Raw genomic sequence first — 23,645 nt, 5'->3', positions numbered from 1 at the left:
ATCCATGTCTCGCAACCATATAACAAGACAGGAAGCACCAGGACTAAGACTTGGACCTTCATCCTTTTGCAGAGATATCAGGAGCACCACACACCCCTTTCCAGCGAGCTCAGGACTACCCATGCTCTCCCAATCCGTCTAAAGACTTCATAGGAAGAGTCACCAAAGACATGAATGTCTCTGCTAATGTAAGTAAACCTCTCGATGGAGTCGACACTCTCTCTGCAGACAGACACACTGCTGATGGCTGCGCCTAAGAGGTCAGTAAAGGCCTGGATGTTGGTTTTTATCAGGACACTCGCAAGCCCAGACACTCAGACTCCTCGCTCAGTCTTTCAAACGCCCCGATCAGAGCCTCCATTGACTCCGCGAAAATCACAGCATCATCAGCAAAGTCAAGATCCGTGAATCTTTCTTGACCAACAGATGCCCCACAGCCGCTGGACCCCACGACCCTGCCCAACACCCAGTCCATGCAAGCATTGAAGAAAGTAGGAACCAAAAACGCACCGCTGATGAACCCCTGTAATAAACTGGGAAAAAAGCAGAGGTTCTGACTCCACTCTGCACAGCACTCACAGTACGAGTGTACAGGCCGGCCATGATATCCAGCAACTTTGGGGGGATCCCGCAAAGTCTTAGGATGTTCTACAGGGCAGCTTCATCAAAGTCAAATGCTTTACGAAAATCGACAAAGGCTGCAAAGAAACTCTGTTGATATTCGTGTTTAACCTCGATGAGAATCCTCACTGCCAGGATGCGGTCGATGGTTGACGTCTTAGGCGTTAAAACCAAACTGCTGGTTGGAACCTGTTAAAGATCTAAATTAGAAAAAATGTTATTTCTGGAACTTTCAAATGGCTTTCAGGAACCAAAAATGGTTCCCCTACGGCATCTCTATCTAATAGGACACTAACAGATTAAGAAAATCTGCTTGTATTATTGTATGCAGCAAGAGTCCTTTTAAAATCACAAGCCTTTGGTGTTTCACAAATCTGTTACAATCTATTCATGGTTATTTACTGTATGGAGCCTCTCGTGGATCTAAATAAATAAATGTTCATTCTGGGACCTTCATGTGGATGGGTTTTTTGGGAACCAAAAATGGTTCCTCTATGGCATTGGTCTGAAGAATCACTCTGGCCCCTTTATTTATTTTTAAGAGTGCATGTAGATATTTATTAATATACTAACATTCAAATGTATGTTTTTTAAGAGAAAAGACAGACCATGATAAAGAGATGTGGCACCACCCTGGAGACCCTGAATAGCTGAAGTTGAATAATCACATTCAATAATTGCTAAAACGCCTTTCCAGATGCAAGTTCCCAATTGAACTCCCTCAAGAAGGTGGATCTTCTGCTTTTTTTAGAACATCAGAACAGTCCAGACGAGAACAGGCCGTTCAGCCCAACAATTCTAGCCAGTCCTGTCCCCTTAATTCTTCCAAAATAACATCAAGTTGAGTTCTGATTGCCCCCAAAGTCCTACTGTCTACCACACTACTTGGTCACTTATTCCATGGGTCTTTAGTTCTCTGTGTGAAGAATAACTTCCTAATGCTTGTGCGAAAATTTACCCTTAACAAGTTTCCAACCATGTTCTTGATGAGCTCATTTTAAAATAACAGTTTCGATCCACTGGACTAATTCCCTTCATAATTTTAAACACTTCAATCATGTCACCTCTTCATCTTCTTTTGCTTAAACTGTAAAGGTTTAGCTCTTTTAATCTTTCCTCATAACTCATCCCCTGTAGTCCCTGAATCAGCCTAGTTGCTCTTCTCTGGACTTTCTATAGTGCTGCTATGTCCTTTTTGTAGCCTGGAGACCAAAACTGCACTCAGGACTCCAAGTGAGTGCTACTTCTGGCAGGAAGAGACAGGTCCAGTTGGGTGGACACAGGATGTGACATCAATGGTGTTACAGCTGTCAATCATCTGGGGCCTCATGCATAACGCCATGCGAAGAATTCGCAGTATAACATGACGTAAGCACAAAAGCCGAAATGTGCTTAAGCACAGAAAAATCCAGATGCAGGAATCTGTGCGTACGCAAACTTCCATATTCTTCCGCTACATAAATCCCAATCAGGGTGAAAAGTAACGCATGTGCGCGTGCTTACTGTCCTGCCACAACTCCTCCCAGAATTACACCTCTTCGAATACGCAAATCAATATAAACAGCCCTTAAGCTCAGTGTTCTGTGAAAAGACAATGGGAAAAGCACGGGGAAGAATATAAGAATTTCAGCGAATACCAAGTGGAGGCAAAGGAAAAACATACTATTTGTTGGTTTAAACAGTGATATAAACAACAAAAGGAAGCTAATCGACTGACATAGCGTGTCGGAGAAACTCGAAAGCTCAAGTTCACAAAGTCGCACAGTGCCCTGAAATAAAAAAGAAGTTGTCAGATATCAAAGTCGCCATGAAAAGGCGAGACGTAGCCCACCATCTGAGTGTCATATGAAAGCTTATTAGGATACAGAGAAAAAAAAGGCACACAGTGGGGAAAAAACACTAACCGTCAACTTCAGTCTCGAAATTTCCACTTTAATTACGTAGTTTATTTTGTCATTAAAGTAGAATATCATAAACTTCATCTTAAAATCGTTTAATTAACCAGTTTCTCAAATCACATCGTAATTAAAGTAGCACGTTAAATGCTTTGTTTTGTATGTGTTCTTCTATGTGCTCTATGTGTGTGAATCACTACGTGCTTCCGGGCTTTCTCTTCCTCCGACAGGACACAGAATCCATTACATTCGTGATGTTACAGCTCTCTGAATAACTAAAATACTGAGATGTATTCGTGATATCATTTTCATGATGATAGGAGTTAAAGCATGTTATTAAACATGGGAACACGGTGGAGCAGTGATTGTGCGCGACCTTCGATGAAGTAATTTATTGCAGCAGTACTCAGGGGTGGCTCTAGGCTTCGCCCGCCAATGTCAATATGGCATCTTCTGTTTTATATTTAATATATATTGGCGTAGTGGCCCCTGGGATTTGGCGGCCCTGTGCAGGTGCACAGTTTGCACATGCCTAAGGCCGCCCCTGCAGTACTGTCTCTTTCAAACATACTAACCTCCTATTCCTGTCCTTCTTTTTCTTTCTCCAAGTAACCGATCGCCACACAATCAGCTCTGCAATAGACGTTAAGCCATCTGTAAGCTTATAGCGCCGATTCTTCAAAGCTTTTAAGGAACAGTGAAATATCTTCGTAGTACATGTTTAATTATTCTATCATTCACACCTGTCCCAGTGAAGCATATAGTGCTTTTATCTGTATAATATAATAAACATATTTTGCTGCATTTCATTTTAAAAATAATATCGTCATCATATGTAAGTACACGCTTTATAAAGTGGCTCAGGTTGTGCAATATTATAACTGTAGTGCAAGTTTACAGTGAGGTGATTGTATTTATAAGTCCAAACAGTTCTACAAGGAGTAGTTGATGGACTGATTGAGTGCGTTTAGAGCTCTTGGTATGAAGCTCTTTCTGAACCGCGAGGTCCGTACAGGAAAGGTTTGAAGCGTTTGCCGTGTAAGAAGCAGTTCAAATAGGAAGCATGACTGAGGCAGCATGTGCTTGATGCTGTATACCGATAATTCTGTTTCCGATCAGCTGCTCCGAGTGGTGGGGTGAGAGTAATATGGAGAAAGATGATCTGCTGTGGCAACCCTAACGGGAGCAGCTGAAAGAAGAAGAAGTAGGTGCAGTGAGAGTAACAACGTTAAAGAAGTTATGGTATTTGGAATAATTTGATCATTCTGTGGACCATTATATTGTTACTGGTTAATTACAATCAGATGCATTAAACTAATTAATTTCAGTGTATTTATAAAGCCACGTCAGGGACGTGGATCTGAAAAAGAATGATAGACCACACAGGAACAGTAGCACTGCTTTGACGCTGGGTGCCGCCAGTCTGCAAAACCAAGCAGAGAACTTGCATACGACAGGGTATGAGGTACCATGGAAAAATGTGTGGCTTTACGCCAAGTTTAGGTTTTATACTTCGTGATTTGAATATGGAAACGTACTTACGCAACATGTCTGTGCGTACGCACCGTTTATACATGAGGCCCCTGGTCTGCAGAGGGAGAAAGAAAATTTCCTGGAGTTGCAGGGAATTACAATTACCAGAGTCCTTAGGCTGTCCCCTGTGCACACACGCATATTGTTCTGTACAACACATTGAAATGAATACGACTATTATTATCATTATTACTATTATTACATTTAACTTTTGTTTCTTCTCACCTTTGGCGGTTTGCTGGCAAGTCCAGATCTCAAAACGAGAGTTTAAAATGATTAACTCACACAGCATACGTAGGATCCTCTGTACTCCATTATCTGATAAATGACCTGAGATGATCTCTAGGTTCTCATCAAATCCTTTCATTAATGTACCAAATTTTCCTATTTTAACTGGCATGACTTTACAATTCCACATCCTGCCGATCTCGACTTCCAGGTGTTTGAATTTACAGATCTTTTCAGTTTCTTTTAACAGGAGGTTTGAATCATCTGAAACAGTTTTATCGATCGACAGACAGGTTTTCTCTTTTTTTTTATCAGATTAGCTAAAATGGTTGTATCAGTAACTATCAGAATGTCCCACATGATGATGATATCCTTGATGTTAACGACCTTGTAGGTCTCACGTTCATAGTATAGATATGGCACTTGATCCCCCAGATGCCTGAACGCAGTCCAGTGAAAAGAGCTGTGTGTGCACTCAGATGGTGTAAGGGCTGTAAAGCCTGCAACAACATGTTCTTCTGCCTTATTGCATAATTTACTGTCTTTTTCTAGATGTTTCTCTGGTGGTATCTAATACTAAGTGCCTGACCCTGAGCTGTCTGTTCTACTCTATTTCTACTTTAAGACCGAAACCAGTTAGCCATCACATCGACACTCCACCATCAACAAATGGTTTTTTTTGAGTCTTCATAGAATGGTCACACATGTGCACCAAAAGGTCACCTTTCAGGTTCGCCTAAAGTAGGTAGTACCACTCATGGGATAAGAGGGGGACGCTGTCGCTAATGGTCTTGACTCCTTTTCCCCACCCACAACTTTGAGAAACCGCCCCTTGAGGGCAACAAATCCAAGGAGGCCCTGCCTCTTCCAGCCTGCCTGGTACAAAAGTAGAACACTCCTGGAAGGTGGCATCCCATGTCAGTTGCTGACCTTGTTCATGCGCAGATTAAGAGCTTGCTGCCAAGTGATGCTCTGATTGTACCTCAAGTGCATCCTTGTTGTTGGTTTTCTTGAGTTTTTATGCTTGATTGGCATTCTAAGTATGTGACTTTTGCCCTGCCTCTCATTTGCCCCGCTACACTATTTCTATTTTCTCTTTCTCAATGCTGTTTTACAATGGTGTGTTCTGACATTCTGAGATTCACGTAATTCTCTTTTCTCTTTTGAGCATCTTTCTGGATTATTATTATTATCATTATTATTATTATTGATAGTTCAGCTCAGATATCCCAAAGTGTAGTCCTTTATTTTTTACATACCAGCAGCTGGCCAACTGTGCTACAAGTATCTGAGCACCAGGCACAGGGGAACTTTTAACAGCACACCAAGGAGAAGAACAGAGTGGTATGGCTGTGCTTGTTTTTTTTTTTTTTTTCCATCTGCAAAATGCCACCATTATTCTAATTATAGCGCCGTGACAGTCAGCACCTTGGGATATTTGCACTGTGCATCCTCTGTGAAATAAGCCTGCCATTTATCTTTAGAGGGTCACACCACTACAGCCTCCCAGTTAGGAGACCTGGGTTTGCTTCCCGGGTCCTCCCTGCGTGGAGTTTGCATGTTCTCCCCGTGTCTGTGTGGGTTTCCTCCCACAGTCCAAAGACATGCAGGTTAGGTGCATTGGAGATTCTAAATTGTCCCTAGTGTGTGTGCCCTGTGGTGGGCTGGCACCCTGCCCAGGGATTTGTTCCTGCCTTGCGCCCTGTGTTGGCTGGGATTGGCTCCAGCAGACCCCCGTGGCCCTGTGTTAGGATATAACGGGTTGGAAAATGACTGACTGACTTTTTTATATTTTTAAATTTTGATAAAGTCAGCATGTTATCTTGCAAAAATTTAGCTGAATACTGTAATGAGAAAATCCAGTGTATGTTAACTTCCATCCATCCATTTTCCAACCCGCTGAATCCGAACACAGGGTCACAGGGGTCTGCTGGAGCCAATCCCAGCCAACACAGGGCACAAGGCAGGAAACAATCCTGGGCAGGGTGCCAACCCACCGCAGGACACACACAAACACACCCACACACCAAGCACACACTAGGGCCAATTTAGAAACGCCAATCCACCTAACCTGCATGTCTTTGGACTGTGGGAGGAAACCGGAGCGCCCGGAGAAAACCCACGCAGACACGGGGAGAACATGCAAACTCCACGCAGGGAGGACCCTGGAAGCGAACCCGGGTCCCCAGGTCTCCCAACTGCGAGGCAGCAGCGCTACCCACTGCGCCACCGTGCCGCCCCGTATGTTAACTTTATTTTTATTAAATTCGTGCACAAGTTTATACACTCCACACATACTGGTAATAGTGGTTGACTTAACGGCCCGGCGTGGGGATGGTCAGCTCTAGGCCCCGCACACCCCTAAGGCCACCTCTGCACAGGTGGACTCCACTGAAGTTCTCAACACAGTTTAAGGATAATTAAAGCAAACAGGATGGACCTGAGTACAATCTGGAGTGTCACGGCAAAGGGTCTGAATACTATGGATCAGAGATCTCAGTGATTTTTAATACTTTTGCAACCCTTTCTGAAAACCTGTTTTTCATTTGTCTTAATGGGTTTTTAAGTGTAAAATGATGGCCAAAATGGCACATTTAAACATTTAGCATTAAATCCACGACACAATTAAATACACAGAAAGTGAATGGGGTTGGAATACTTACTGAATCCACTGTATATTCTGTGTTACCCCCACAGACATCCCCTACAACACGCTTTGGCTTCTCTGTCTGCTCATTGACTGTGAGGAGTTTCCACACCTTCCGTTTACATCTTGCCTGAAGAAGGGGCCTGAGTTGCCTCGAAAGCTTACATATTGCAATCATTTTAGTTAGCCAATAAAAGGTGTCATTTTGCTTGGTTTTCCTCTACATTCATAATGGCTAACACGGTACAACACCCTAGTACTACACACCTTCCGTGTAATTGGGAGGTTTCCCCAGATACTCCATTTATAATCTCCATCCCAGAGACGTGCAGGATGGCTTGTTTGTTAAGTGTGAGTGATTCTGCCCTGTGATGGAATGTCACGCTTTTCAGCTTTGGTTTCTTCATAATGTCCTTTAAATAGTAGAATAGGATGTGACTTAATTCAACCCAGCAATAGAAAATATAACTTACATTTTATATATATTTATTCTGTGTTTCTTTTGTGGGAGTGGGTGGATATTTCACCGGAACGAAAACATTTCAACTTCTTTGTGAATTGCTTTACTCTGGCTCCCTCTCGTGGTTAAATTTAAGAAGATCACTAAATTGGAACAAAACGGGATGAGTCGCGATGCAGACCTCATCGGCTCCGTGATGCAGTAGCTCCGCTGGACAGCCAATTGGAATGCAGGTTTTGTCACTCGCTTTACTTGTCTTGAGTAGATAACTCCTCCCCCGACCCTAATCTTAACCATAGTGTAACCAGATGTTATCACAGATGTTTAATATAAAGCGACAATCGCCTCTATAGAGGGGAGCTGCGGAGGTCCTCAGCAAGGGTCTAGACAGAGAGTAAAAAAAAGGAATAGCTAGATCAGAGGTTTCCAACCTGGGGTACCCATGGCATTTCAGGGGCCGCAACAAAGTGGAAGGCTGTGTCGCGATTCGCCAAAACGGAATGAGGTCCGACTTTATCAGTGTCTGGCAGCGTGCTGTCATTTTATTACTTAGTGGTCCTGTTCTGATATGAACAATTTCAAGCACTGCACAAGGACAGATATATCCTGAAATTTGCAAATGGCTCCATCGTTATCAATCTCCTACAAGATTAAAGAGGACAGCCGTGGACCGGCTGTTGATGACTTTGTTCAGTGATGTCAAAGTTCCTTTTTACAGCTAAATATCTCTAAGATCGAAGATATGACTGTACACCAGTGGCCTCCAATTCCAGTCCTGGAGAGCAACTGTGGCTGCCGGTTTTAATTCCAACCATTTTCTTAATTAGTGAACAGTTTTTGATGCTAATTGACTTCTTTTCCTTTCATTTTAATTGAGTCGTTTTTTAAAGAATCAGTCCTCAGAATTGCTTCAGAAATGAGATGTAAAGTTAGAGAGGCAACAGATGACCATCTTAGTCCAAGCTATGTCATTCTTTAATTCTTGTTATTAATTAAACCCGTTATTTAATTCCATGGCTTGTCAGTGCTCTCATTCCACCACAGCAGACATTTCCAGAATTGTTGATTTTCTTTTTTTCTAAGAACACCGTCAAAATATTTTGAGGACTTGAGCAGATCAACATTGCTGAGACCTTCACCTTTCTTTATTTCCAGATATTGTATGATGGACACAGGTTGTTGGTCATGTGTTGGCTCCTTTTGTAGCTCATTATTATTTGGCTATTATAATTAAGGAAAAAAGAAACAATTAAGGGGTCTGAGTCTTAAACAGAACGTCATTTAACATCCATCCATCTATCGTCCAACCCGCTGAAGCCGAACACAGGGTCACGGGGGTCTGCTGGAGCCAATCCCAGCCAACACAGGGCACAAGGCAGGAAACAATCCTGGGCAGGGTGCCAACCCACCGCAGGACACACACAAACATACCCACACACCAAGCACACACTAGGGCCAATTTAGAATCGCCAATCCACCTAACCTGCATGTCTTTGGACTGTGGGAGGAAACCGGAGCGCCCGGAGGAAACCCACGTCATTTAACATGAAGAGTTAATTAGCAGCAAAACTGGTGACTAATTAAGAAAAGGGTTAGAATGAAAACGTGCAGGTAGTGGTGGGCTGCTCTATCCTGACGTGTCGACTGTGTCGAGCTGTTGAAGCGCTGGCTTGTTTTGAGGCTCGCAAGCGCGATGACGTCACTAGCATCGCCGCAGTCAGAAGTTCTATTGGTCAGCCGGTCTATTGCGGGTTTCTTTTGGTTCGAAAAATAAAATCAGTGGCCTTTTTTCCATCTGAGTTCCAATGTGAGTTCGAAACTTGCGGTTTTTGTAGATGGGGCTTGAGCATGGACCTAGGTCAAAACAAAAATAAAGACTTTTCTTACTTACTTATAAGTTAATAAATATTTTTAAGAGACACTATGAAAGATTTGGGATACCAAGTTTCTTGGTGTGCCGTAAGGCACCACGGGTATTGTAATAGTCCAGCTTCTATTCCACCCCATGTCGATCATGTCAGAGAAGCTGAGAGACGCTTCAACTTCGAATTTACAAAGCAGAATCCATCATGACAATATACGCGCAAGACAGTCCTCATTAAGTGTTTTTAATATTCAGTGATTTTTCAGACTCTGTAGCTGATATGAATGGTTGATTTCCAAAATGTAGTGTGTGTAAAAGCGTGTGCTGCCTAACTAATTACAATTGTCTTCAAAACAGAATCGGTGCCAAGAACAGCGTCTGCTGCAATTTGAGGGAGCCTTGGGACTTCTGCAGTTGGATAAGAACATCTGGACCCAAACTTTCAAAAAAGCACCTGACTATGTCAGCGACATCCGTCCCTTAAGAATGCGTCTTGTCAAATGCTGCCGGGGGATCAGTAAATAAGACATCGCCTGAACTGCAGCACAGCAGAATAAATTATTGATGTAAATAGAATCATTGAGAGACTGGGCTTTTATTATTTCTGTATTCTTAAACCATCTTCACATTACGCAATCCCAGTCACTGACACAATTAACGTTTCCCCGCTCCTTTCCTGTCGTATTACCCACTTGTCACCGATCATCAACACTGCGTTTCATTCAATGCTTTACCGTTCTTCCTGTCACACACATACAATAAGGCACACGTGTTCAACATTAATAATAGTAATATGGTAATAATGAGAAAAAAGCATAAGATGGGAATATTTATGAGGAGATCCTCAGCATCAGGGTGAGGAGGTGTCCTGTCTCCCATTACTTGAGCTCGTCTGCCGCCCCTCTGTTTTTCAGCCACACTGACACTACTGGAACCAAAAGCAGACAAACCACCATAACTACTATATGTATTGCTACTTTTTGTTAATTTTCACCAAGCTACATATCTACATTGGTAATGAATATAGGTAATATGTTTAAAATAATTCAGATTAAATTAAAATAGAACACTATCAAAATATATGAATAAACTAACTAAAAAGCATTGTCCTTTAGGAAATATCCAGAAAGCTTGTGAGTTGTCATTTAGGACAGAATGCATTGTTAATGGCACGAAAAAAAAAATTCAGCACAGTCCACACAAACTCACAGCCTCTTTGATATTTGATCTTATGATTAATTGTCAATATCATGGAAATTAAGTCATTTTTAGAAAATGACAAGTCTGCTACAGTCAGTACAATAAAGGCTCCCATTTAAAATGTTTGCATATACAACATATAGAACAGAATCTCAATGAAGATGGACTTGAGCATAGTAACAAAAATATATGACACTGAGGAATTACTTTATTGAACAGATAGTTTTAAATAAAGATGCCCCACCAGCCCATTAACAAAGGAAGAGGTAACTAGGCAGTTTGGTGGGTAAAACACATGTTTAAATGTTTGAGAAAGTGCCTCATACCTTCCTGCCTGCCTATTTAGACTGAGTTTGCTGTGGGGTTTGAGTTGGGGATAGATGTTGGTGCTGGAAAGCCTATTAGATATTAAACTGACAGGAATAAAACTGCAGACGTGATCATAACTAAAAAAACACAAAGATGCAAGGGGGCACTCGGCAAAAGTTGCTTCTCGAGCCTGAGACTTCACCAGGTTGGAGACACCCTTTGGGAGAAAGCAGCAAGCAGGCTAGAAAGGCAGCAGAAGTGCTAGAAATGAGAGTAAAAAAAGGAAAGACACCAAAAAGAAATGGGTATTAAATATTCACTAAAGGCAAGGCCTCATTTACAGCAGCCAATGAAAGTGATCTGTGATTGGCCAGCACCGATATCTAGCCCCAGCCAAGGAAGCCTTGATAGATAGGCAGGAGGATGTGTGGGACTTCCTCCTCTTGACACCTACCAGAACGTCATAGAAAACACTAAAACATGTGCTTTACTCATTTAACTGCCACGCTACCTCTTCCTTAGATACTGGGCTGGTGGGACATCTTTTGTTAAAATTACTCCTGGAAACTGCAGTATCGGGATCATGTCTGGGCCTGGTGAAGCAAACCCCACCTGTCTAGGCCACAGTTCCCAAACATCTGTTTAATACACAGTGGACAACCCCGCACAGGGAAGCCTATCAGATATTAAACTAACAGGAATACAACCACAGAGATGATCATAACCAAAAAAATACAGAGCTGCAATGCTGCTTAGCTGTGGCCGACCTGGCGGCAGCACTTCCTCCTCCTGACACTTACCAAGGCTTTATAGAAAACATTTAAACGTGTGTTTTATCCATCTAACTGCCTGGCTACCTCTTCCTTAGATTTTGGGCTGGAGGGACATTTTAGAACTATCTCTTTAATACAATATGATGCATAAAAACAGCAACAAGTAAACATTACGATTTCCTAAAATGGAAAATGGAAAAGTAGGCATTTCATTACATAATTTAAGAAGCATGTGTGTGCATTTCATATCGATTTACAAACTAAGTAAGCCCTCTTGTTATATTAAACAGCAACTCAAACAATACATAACATAACAGTAAATAGTCCAACAACTCAATCCAAGTAAATGAAGCACTCATCTAACGCCGCTAACAATGAAGACTCTCGCTGTCATGTTGGGTGTTTGGAAGGTGCTGATTGGCTGAAACTATTTATAGTAATTTGTCCTTAAAGGGAAGTGCCATATAGCAAACAGAAACGAAAACCCACATTCAGGGTTGCTGGACAGTAGTTTATGTTATGTTTTCCTACAGTATAAATTCAGTACAGCACCAGTGTCTCCAAACACTCATTTATGAAGTTAAATATATTTTACAATGAAACTCATAATATAACATAATATAATATCGCACCCCCCCAACTTCTAGCAAGTGCAGAGGTTGCCAGCAGATTTACGTAGCAAAGAAGCCACTACGATTTTAAAATGAAGAATGGATACAATCAAACCAGCACCTAAGCCCTATAATATTTCCGCCCTGACACCCAAATATTAACAATATCCCAGGAAAATGCCCACATAGATTAAACACATCCAACATGCAAATACTGTATACAAATATTCCTTATTTATTATAGTAACTGCTTACAAACACAGTAACGAAAAATAATAATAAAAGTACTAAACAAATGATGATATTTACATTCTGGAATAAGTCTTTACTATTGGTGATGCAAGTGGTTCTGGTAATGTAAACAATAGTTAAAGGATGGAAGGATGTGGTGGAACTTGAATAGTGAATACAGCTCTCCCACCAGAGTCCAGAAGAATAGTCTTCAGAGACGTGCCTCTTCTCAAACAGCATTGGTGGATTGGATTTCACAGAAAGAGAAACCACCTCCATCCTTAAATCTGATGGCTGATCACCATCCTTCTCCACTATGAATGCCCAGTTAACGAAAGTTTTAGGAGCTGCTCATGATGAAGTTGATTGGAAAAGAGTAAAACCAAAAAGTTCTGCAACAGCCTTCTCTTCCGATTTTATCAGTACAGTGCATACAAACCACAAACTTTGGGCAGAGTGGTGGCTCTGAGGCTAAGGATCTGTGCTGGTATCCAGAAGGTTGCCGGTTCGAATCCCCGTCACTGCCAAAAGAGATCCTGCTCTGCTGGGCCCTTGAGCAAGACCCTTACCCTGTAATTGCTCCAGGGGCACTGTACAATGGCTAATTCTGCGCTCTGACCCCAAGGGGTATGCGAAAACTAACAAATTCCTAATACAAGAAATTGTATAAGGCGAAATAAAGAACAAAAAAAAATTACAAATCCAACGAGACCCTCTACATCAGTGCAAATCTGCTTAAAGGCCCAGACCCTAATTTACAAACAGGAGTCAGCACAACTAGGGTTGACATTCACATTTAACAATCACTCAACAGAACATATGTACACACAGATAAAATCCCCTATGTGGCCCCACTACAATACAGTGTAATATAATATAATATAATCTTTATATATAATACGATACCATGACCGTTTGTCTGTCCAGGATTTTAAATCACCTGTACCTCGCAAACCATTTGACCTATTAATAATAATAATAATAATAATAATAATACATTTTATTTATATAGCACCTTTCCCATGCTCAAGGCACTTCACAGAGTTTAAGATAGAACGGCAGGGTATACAGTATATAGCATTGTACTAAACCAAATAAATAAATAAAGAGAGTAAGATAGTAAATTCAGAGAAAAGCCTAACAGACAACATAATTAATGGTCTCGCACACACACACACACACACACACACACACACACACACACACGCACACACACACACACACACACACATACACACAGGTTACATTAGCATCTTGACATAGAAGTAAACTGAGAGAAGGGTAATAAAGTCAAGTAGAGCTAAAAGCCATCCTGAACAGATGAGTTTTGAGTTGTTTTTTTAAAAGAATTCATGAAGTCAGCTGACCTGATTAATTTCGGTAGGTCATTCCAGAGTCTGGGTGCTATACAGCTGAAGGTCCTGTCACCCATGGAGTGTAGATTAGTGTAGGGCATAATAAGATTTCCAGAATCAGAGGACCTTAGTGGACAGACAGGCACATAGTGATGGAGAAGGTCGCTGATGTCAAACCTCGGCATTTAACACCATCCTCCCACAACGACTGGTGTCCAAACTGGCAGATCTGAGACTTCCATCACCCACATGTAGTTGGATACTGGACTTCCTGTCTGGTCGCTCCCAAAAGGTCAGACTGGGTCCCCACACCTCCACTACGCTCAGCCTCAACACTGGGACGCTGCAGGGTTGTGTGCTCAGCCCTCTACACATATGTCTGTGATCCTACCCACCACAGCAACAAGATCATAAAGTATGCAGATGACACGACAGTGGTCAGGCAGGGAGGGTGAGCTGGCATACAGGGACGAGGTGGAGCAGCTGTCGGAGTGGTACAGAGTCAATAACCTGCTCCTCAACACCACACAAATGAAGGAGCTTGTTATTGACTTTCGAAAAAACAAAACTGACATCCAGCCACTCATCATTGGCAGTGCTTGTGTGGAGAGAGTACCGGTGTTCAGGTCACTGGGCATTGAGCTGGAGGATGACCTGACCTGGAGCGCCAACACCAAGGAGCTACTGAAGAAGGCACAACAGAAACTGTATTTTCTGAGAATCCTCAGAAAGAACCATCTCCCCAAAAATCTGCTCCTTGCCTTTTATCACTGTTCCATTGAGAGTGTGCTTACGTACGGACTGTGTGTGTGGTACGGCAGCTGCACTTCCTCAGAAAAGAAAGCGCTCCACAGGGTCATCAGGACAGCAGAGAGAACAATTGTCTGTACCCTCCCCACTCTGGAACAAATCTACACCTCCTGATGCCGCAAAAAAGCAATAGACATTTCACAGGATGCATCACATTCCTTTCATTGCCTCTTCCAGCTTTTGCCATCGGGCAAGAGATACAGAGCAATGAAAACCAGGACAAACCGCCTTAAAAACAGTTTTTATCCAAAAGCAATCATGGCCCTGAACTCAAATTAAACTGCTCCATATCATTCTCTCAATGTGCAGTACAGACCTTAAGTCAGTCAGTGCAATTTCTACATTTAACCAGTGCAATATGTATATGAAAAGTGTAATTTGTATATAACTGTAATGCACTCATTACCTCTTCTTTTCTTGTTTTTTAATTCTTATGCCTCACACTGAGTCGACAGCACCTTCAATTTTGTTGTTCCTTTGTAAAAGTGACAATGACAATAAAGATTTATCTCTCTCTTTATCTATCTCTATTGACGTGAAATTTGATACACATATACTACGTGACATCTACTATCCGTTTTCGGGGTAATGATTGACTTCCAAGTTTATTCTTCTTTTCATTTTCATTGTATTTTATTGTAGAATCAACTCTCGGCAGCGGCCAGCAGGGCGGCCGTATGGCTCATGCGTATGGGCACTGTTCTCATCCCTACCACCTTCGCCGTCACTTCCCCTACCTCTTCATATCTTAAATCATTCTTGAGGCATATTGAAGACTTAAGTGCCAGCTTAAGTGAAAAATTAAAGAAAATGTACTAAGTAATTGCAACGCAAACACTGACTTAATCAGTTTTAACATGAAAAGATGCCAACGAATGAAGAGAAGAAACGGGCTGCTAGGGTGGAGAAAAGAAGAGCAGCTCAGGAAGCAACAAGAGCATCAACCTCTGAGCAAACGAGTGCTAAATGTAAAGAGAAAGAGGATGAAAACTAGGAATGCTCAAGTCAAGTGTATTCACTACACCATTACTGGTACAATATAATAAGGGAAAGGGGGCACCAGAAAAATGTTCCATTGCTGGATTTACCTTTGACCATATGATGCAAAACTGTGAAAGGCACAGCTGAACCAGGTGCCACAAAAAGGGGCCCCTATATCCCTCATTCTTACTGTAAGTTTTGTTTCATTTTGAAAAATAAAATTTTAATTTACAGTTTATTATTGTTTATATTTTTAATTAGATATATATATGGGACATCAAAATCTTTTAAGTGCTTAGGGCCTCTAAAGGTCTTAATCCGGACCTGTTCATTACACAGAGGAACTAGAGAAGAAAGGGCAGAACAGAGCAGAGCAGACTCTTTATTTCTTAAAAGACTGTGTTCCATTAATGTGGGTTGTCACATCCTTCACATATTCAACATCTGTGTGACAGTCAGTGTTGTGTGCTGGGCTGGTAACATCACTTCAAGGGAGGCCTTCTGAACCATCAAGCTAATAAAAAGGGCAATTTCCGTTATGGGATGCACACTGTACCCCCTGGAAGTAGTAGAATAAAGACCAAAATGAGTGCTATTATGAACAATGCTGTACATCCTCTCTCTGACACACCAACACTAAGGACTTTCAGCCAATGAATCATTCAGCAGAAGTGTGTCATGAAAAGCTACCAGGGCTCCTTTAAACCAGCAGCAATATGCCTACATAGTGCCTTACTGTGACTGGGACTGCCAAATCAGATGTTTTCTTTCTTTTTAATGTTCTTCAATTTTAGTCATTCTGTAGTGTTCAGACCATAGTCTGTCTGTCTATCTATCTATCTATCTATCTATCTATCTATCTATCTATCTATCTATCTATCTATCTGTTATATAGTGCCTTTCACACCTATCTATCTATTTAAAAAGTTTGTCTAAAAAGCTGATTTCTCACTGATGTCAAATAAAGTTTTATCAATTATTATTTTGTGTAATGTTAACGATCATTATTCTTCTTTGTACTAATCTCGAGTGCGTGTTCTTTTGACAACATTAATTTGCAGTTTTTGAATCTTTGCTTATTTTCTTGCATGTGTGTAACAATGGCTTATGATTTGTACTTTCCTGCAAGGAATACATTTTTCTCTGGGATAATAAAAGTCTGTTTTACTTAACCTAATTGAAATGGCCACCCTGACACACGAGTAGGAGCTTAAATTAATCCGTGCAAACGAAAGTCTTCACGCGATCATTTTTAATCATGCAATGACAGCGAAACGACACTTTTGAGTGGTTTGTTCGTGAGGTCAAAGCGGACTCAGATACATTACAACGCAAGTTTCCCCATCGGATCTATTATTTGTGCGTTTTTTGACGATCACGTGACGGGGGTATGAAGCCAGAGAGTGTAGCTTATATCCCATGAATCTCTGCGGGTCGTTCTCTCTTTCCTTGAGCCGACATGTCTAAGAGAGGTATGTGCTGGTATGATTGTAGTGAATGAATCCTTTTCCATCCCCTTTCTGTTCGTTGTGTTTTACGCAGAAATGGCTTCGCTTTGTAAGTAACTAATTCGTAGTCTTAGTATTTTCACGGATATATCATAGGAATATGAAATGTGAAGATTAATGGTTTTAAGAATGAGGCCTCTGGAGTAATGAACGCCTTTTACGTTGCGTTAAACCCAAGGTTGCCATATGCGTTCGTACGCGACATTTGTTTTAAATTCACATTTCCCTTGTAAAATATCTATTTCAGTTAGTGTCCGCTACATAGGTAAAACACCCGCCAGTCGCAGTTGATGGTAGCTGAAACGAGATCCAGAGCTGGCCATCCGGCGGCCTGGAAACTTTACTAGTTGTAATAGTAGAAAATGCTAGTTTAGTGAACGTGAAATGTAATGAATTGACCGAGTCGTCCGTGTAAATGGAAGCCTCGTTAAACTGTTTGCAGACCATTCATTTGAATCTCTGGATATTATGTAATTGTTGCATTCTCGTGTTATTTATTTACACTTTAGTACAAACCTTATGTCGCCTTTCATGGCATGTGCAATGCAGATTACGCTCGTTTTCTACTTTTGTCTACGCAAAGTAAAGTTGACGTTGTCTCCAACATTGCTGCTTTAAGAACGAGGAGCCGATTGTTGTTCTTGAGCCCAATATTAATTTATAGGTTTTTTTTTTTGTTGGTTTTTTTTTTAATCTTGTGTAATGTTGTATATTGTAGGACGTGGTGGTTCATCTGGTGCGAAGTTTCGCATCTCCCTGGGTCTCCCAGTGGGTGCTGTCATCAACTGTGCAGACAATACAGGTAAGCAGATTTGCTGAGATATGACAGTAAGAACTTGAAATATGGTGATCATCTCGACTCTATTGTTTGTAAGGTTGTCTTTAGTAAACTATGTGCCTTGCTCTAACACGAAGTGTCTTTTAAGTATGTGTATACTTTAGCTGGGCATTACCCCATCACACAATTTACTCCAAATAAGTCTAAATTGTGTTTTTAAACAATATTACTTGTTTAGTTTTTACAGTTGTACTTGATATTTTTAGTTATGACAAATACAAGCAATAATGTAATTATTCTGGAGGGATTCATTTGAAAAGTTTCAGTACTGCATGCTTGCTTAACAATATGCTTACATTTTTATAGCCTAGCATTTTTTTGTATTTGTTTTGTTTTTTTGTTTTTTTTTAAGACTGAAGAACCTGTTATATAGTGGACAGAACTTTAGATATTCACCCTTTTTAAAGCACTTGCTTCACCTGTTAAGTGGCTGCAGTGAGTTGTCGTGAAAGGGAACAGTAATGACATTGTTTTTGGGTGAGACGGCAGTCACATGTGCTGTTACGTTCTCAATCAACAATGTAATACATATTAAATATATTAAGCACACCTTAATCAATTTATTGAAAGTTAACTTTTAGTAAGATGTAAGCAGATCTTGGCACAGACTTTTTTTGTATCCAAAAAATATATATATATGGTTGCAGTTGATTCCAAAAAGGCATGTGTAGAAGTGTTTGTTAGACAGCTCAGTATTTGTTTTCTGTCAGAACTTTTTCTAAGGATGTCTTGTCCTGTGACCTTTCCTTTTAGGTTAGCAAAGCTTTTACCAATAAACTAGAAATGCAGCATATGTTGGTTATGACACTTTTTCAATTTTCAGGAGCCAAGAACCTGTACATTATCTCCGTTAAGGGGATCAAAGGTCGCCTCAACAGGCTACCTGCTGCTGGTGTTGGTGACATGGTGATGGCAACAGTGAAGAAAGGCAAGCCTGAGCTCAGAAAAAAGGGTATGTTAGTATATGTGTTGGTCTGCCCTTTTTTTGTATATTCTTGCAGTCTCCTTTTCATTGAACAGAAAAAAAACTGACAAACAAGGGCATTCATCCCATGAAAATCCTTTGTTTAGCTAATAGCAAAAACTATTGCAAAACACTCATCCAGATTTTTCTTGAAGGTTTTTAATGTTTCATCTACATGTTGCCATATTTTGTTCCAGACTCCCACAATTTGTGCATAAAGAAATGCTTTCTACCCTTACGTGTAACTTCCAGTGGTGTCCTTGTGCTTGCTTTACTTTTATTAATACCTTTGAGAATTTTGGTGACCCCACACTGTCTACTCTTCTCCAGACTAAACAGGTTTTATTCTCTGAAGTCTGTCAGAGTGTGGCATTGTTCTGAAGTCCTGGGATGCACCTGTTTGCATCTCTCCTCTCGTCACCTTCAAGCTCTTTTATCGTGGTGACCAGAAATGCACACAATATTCCAGATGCAGTTTCACCAGTCCATTGTATAGCCTAAGCATTGATTCTTAAATAGTCAATCTAAATTATATTGTGGATAAAATTAATTTTTTGCAATTTCTTTTTAGTACATTTAACTTGCAAGCCTACAGAGGATTTATAACCGGTGCAATTTATCAACCATTATCTGGTACTGTCACTGCAGTCCATTTCTTTAACCGTACACATTCTTAGAAACTATGTATTCTTGTTTTTGTCAATCTTTTCCATCAATTTTTCTGAGGGGAGGATCTGTCTCCATTTTCATGAAAGTCTGTTTCATTAGGCTGACACATCAAAGTATAAAGCTTGAAAGAATCTTACAGAATTTCCTGTCTTTTTTGTTCATGCCATCTGTCAAAAAGCATGTTAGTTGGATTAGTGATTCACTACCATGTATAGTATTCCATGATTTGTGGGAATGGATTTGATATGTTGATGCTGCCCACAGGCTGTCATTTACTAAATTAAATATTGTTATTGTAAAAGTATAATGGTGGATTCTCTTGATTTTGTTTCCCTGTGAAAACCTTGTGACAAAATAGTTGTGGTGGGATGTCATGAGAAGTTTAAGTACATTGCCTACCTTTTGAGTACTTCATTAATAGACTACAGAGACTGTAGCAATATGGGTTTTAAAGGACATCATGTGCAGGTGATTTCCACTACTGCCATGGAGTCCCACCATGAACCACCTTAGTTCACAGGTTTGCACTGTGGTGAACTGCCGGTAGTCAGGTGCAAGTATGCAAAGTCTTCTTCAGAAGTGGTCCTCTTATAATGTGAGCTAATAGAAGAGCTTTTATCAACAATACAAACGTATCCACAATACGTTTCCTTATAGAAATCCAGTATCTCCGTTCCCCAAAAATGTTTAGTGTTGATAATGGAACAATCTTAAGTTTATCAATTTTTAACAGGTATAATATTTTAAGAACTTTTGACAAACCTGTATTTAAACATAAACTTGCCTGAAATACAAGGATCCCGAGCTCATTTAACATCTCTTTTCACTATTGGTCCTTCATAACTATGAGAAGGGATAACATGGAAGTCTTTGAGGAGTACATTTCTCATCTCTGTGTATAGGTTCTTCGATTGTTCCATAGAGGACAGGCAATTAATCTTTGTTTGAAGAGTAAAGTATCATCATGTAGAGATGAGTGATTATACTGCACTACAATTTTAGGTTTTAAGTTGTATTTCCTCAATACAAGTTCTTAACCAGATAAGTGCTGTTTTGCAGTGAAGCAGATTCAGCATTAAAGGGAGCACAGAGTGTGGAAAAGTGAAGGGGATCTGTTCCTAAATAAACTGGCATTGTTGTAAGCATTTTGATAGGTCTTCGCCATACTCACAGCCAACAGTTGCTTGATTTGTTAAAATGTTGCATGTTAGACTGCACAGAAATTCTAGACCCCTCCTCTCTTGTTAAAATGATGTTCATTATCAACACATTAACTGCACCCAGCAATAAATTCAGTTTTTATTGTTATTAATAGATAGATAGATAGATAGATAGATAGATGGTCCGTGTTAGTTTCATAGTTGTTCCTTTAGACAAGTATTAGTTTGAGAGATTGCCTTGAATTGTCTGTTGTATTGATTAATATCCCAGGCAGAACTACGCTTTCATATTTGTTGTTTTTAGATTCCTGAATTTTTTGTCTTATGCTTATGAGTGTATATTTGCAGTGCATCCTGCGGTGGTAATACGACAACGAAAATCTTTTAGAAGAAAAGATGGAGTTTTCCTCTATTTTGAAGATAATGCAGGGGTAATAGTGAACAACAAAGGAGAAATGAAAGGTAAGGTTCAGAACAAAAAATGTAAACCGTTTAATTGTTTTGGTACTGATTAAGTATTGTCAGATTTGTTTTAGCAAGTCATTTTTTAATTAATCAAAGTGCAGTTTAAGCTATGGGTGCCTACCTTTGTTCCTAAAGGGCTGTTTAGGTGTTAACTTTTCATTTTCATCTAGTCATTTTCGGCTAACTTGTTTACTAGCTTCTGTACTTTCTAGGTATGGGATTCTCCCTCAGTCTGTGGCTGCAGCTTTTCATTGTAATCGGTCTTTTAAGGGTCTTGGCTGATTTTTGCACTGAAATATAATCTTAATTGTGCAATTTCACCCATATATATGCTTTGTGTTCACCAAATTATTGAACTTAACAGCATACATGTTTAACTCCAAATTTAGTATCACTGTATATTATGTATGGCTGTGTGCCCTGTGAAATACAGGGTTTAGAGTTGTCCAGGGTTTAATTTTGCTTTGTGTTGCAGCCCAGATAGTCTCCCAACACCCTTTGCTTCTTGAATTGGATTAGGTGGGCTACAGCAGATACAATATTTTGCATAACAATCTTGACATATTGTAATGTCACCTGGTATAATTTCTTTGAAATGATTCCAATTTTTATAAACTACCATCAAAAAAGGTCTTTGCCTCATTTTATCCAGTCCTTGTAAGAAAGCTAAACTCATAATGACATTAAATTCATGTAAAAAGTTGAAGTAGATAAGAAAAGGTTAGTAGACTCTAGAGTTGAATTTAAGGCAGACTGTTTTAACACTTAAGACCACAAAGAAAAATTTCTCTTAGCCAAATTTATGTAAAAAAATAAAAGGAATTATTTTTATATAAATTTGGTTTAATTACAATATCTAGCTCATTTGATTTACGTTTATTACACGATGTGCACATCACCTGTACATTAGATTGGTCACTTCGATCTGTTTTTTTTTTTCTTTATGTGCATTGAAAACAAATAAAATTAATCTCCACCCTGTTTGCCAGTGAGATTTATAGAACAGGGTCATTTTGATGAATGTGTGGTAACTAAAGCTTATTTGGTCTTGATAGCCTGCTATCGTTTTATGCTTCTGCAAAAAACTAGATCAGCATTGCGATCATACCTGCTGTCTGTGCATGCATTATCCCCCTCATTAGAAAGAAGTGTCTCTTGCAGCCTTCTTGAACAGAAGGAAACTACTTTATGCCTGTATTCGGTAGAGGTCTGTAATAGCTACTGATTATTAAATCAGTATTTCAGGATGCTAAGCAAAACCTGCATGAAGTGCTGATTAACATTCAGTCAGACACTAAAGGCTGTGTGTATACGTCACTAGAAGGAATAATGTGTATATGTACTTACTCTTAGTCAACATGTTAAGAGAAAGGTAGTGGAAACAATGGACCAGAAGTAAGCACCCTTGATGTAAACAATAAATATTGTCGGATTATCATATCTAATGTTTAATAGATGAAGCCCTAATGTGTGTAGTACTATAACATTACATTAAATACAGTATTTAGTATTCCATATTACTGTAATTCCCTTCTTTAAAGCGCTTGCCTCACCTACTTCATGGTTGAAGTGAGTCGTCATTGAAGGGAACAATAAAAACATTGCTTTTGGGTGAGGCGGCAGCCTTATATGCTGCTAGATTCTCAATCCGCATTGTGACAGTTCACTCTTTACCTGTTTTTTTTTGGGGGGGGGGGGGGTGTCTGTGTGTGTGTATTTGTCTGTGTATAAATTTTTTCTTTGGATAAACAAGTGACTGTTAATTTTGCTTTCAGGATCTGCTATTACAGGACCAGTTGCAAAGGAATGTGCAGACTTGTGGCCCAGGATTGCTTCAAATGCAGGCAGCATTGCATAATTTTCAATCCTGTATTTTCAAATTGGTGTAATAAAGATCTGTGTTGCCACATTGTGTCTGAAGGTGTTTTGTTTTTTTTTTTTGTTTTGTTTTTTTTTTTGTTTTGTTTTTTAAAGTCGTAAAGTAGGGCGAGAGATCTGCTACCACTTCTGTTGTATTGAAGCTCTGTAGTTCTGGTAATTGTCCTATTAACTTTTAAGGTGTGGTGTGTCTGAAAAGCATGTTAAAAAAAAAAAAAAGTACCTATACTGACACCTGCCTGTTTATAAGACTTGGTCACCCACACACAAATTCCACCAAAAATGTATGCTGTGATAAATGTGGAAATTAGCAAATACTAAAGCCAGCCCTGAGGATAATGTTTAACTTTCAGTGTTTTAGAATTGACTCACTATGTAGTGAATTCTGAAGATTTCTTTTGAAGTGCCTGGCTGACAACAGTCTAGTGTAATAAGGATGAAAATGATGGACTTGTAAAACATGTGATCATGTATGACACTCCAGCACATGGGTAAAACGGGGTGGGTCTCAAGCATGAGGAGTTCTTTCACGTAATACTTGCTGATCCCAAGAAGAAATTCCCGGGTTACAGCAGTTGACATTTAAAAATGCAAAATACACTCCCAATTAAACAGTGGGATATATATTGCCAAAATCAAATTAAA

The 23,645-nt window shown here is 40.0% G+C and overlaps 1 protein-coding gene across 1 annotated transcript; it reads left to right on the top strand.

The window, feature by feature from the left end:
- The first annotated feature begins 16,899 nt into the window (after nt 1–16,899).
- On the top strand, nt 16,900–23,029 carry rpl23 (ribosomal protein L23). The gene is made up of 5 exons (XM_028818980.2): nt 16,900–16,990; nt 17,745–17,828; nt 18,688–18,816; nt 21,006–21,119; nt 22,898–23,029. Exons 1-5 carry the CDS (start codon nt 16,978–16,980, stop codon nt 22,978–22,980), a joined length of 423 nt encoding a protein of 140 aa, XP_028674813.1. The 5' UTR covers nt 16,900–16,977; the 3' UTR covers nt 22,981–23,029.
- Nucleotides 23,030–23,645: the final 616 nt, after the last annotated feature.

The sequence above is a fragment of the Erpetoichthys calabaricus genome, chromosome 14 (assembly GCF_900747795.2).
Source record: "Erpetoichthys calabaricus chromosome 14, fErpCal1.3, whole genome shotgun sequence".
Taxonomy (NCBI): Eukaryota; Metazoa; Chordata; class Cladistia; order Polypteriformes; family Polypteridae; genus Erpetoichthys; species Erpetoichthys calabaricus.
Note: the sequence above shows the minus strand (reverse complement) of the source record. Positions and strands in the feature narration are given on the sequence as shown.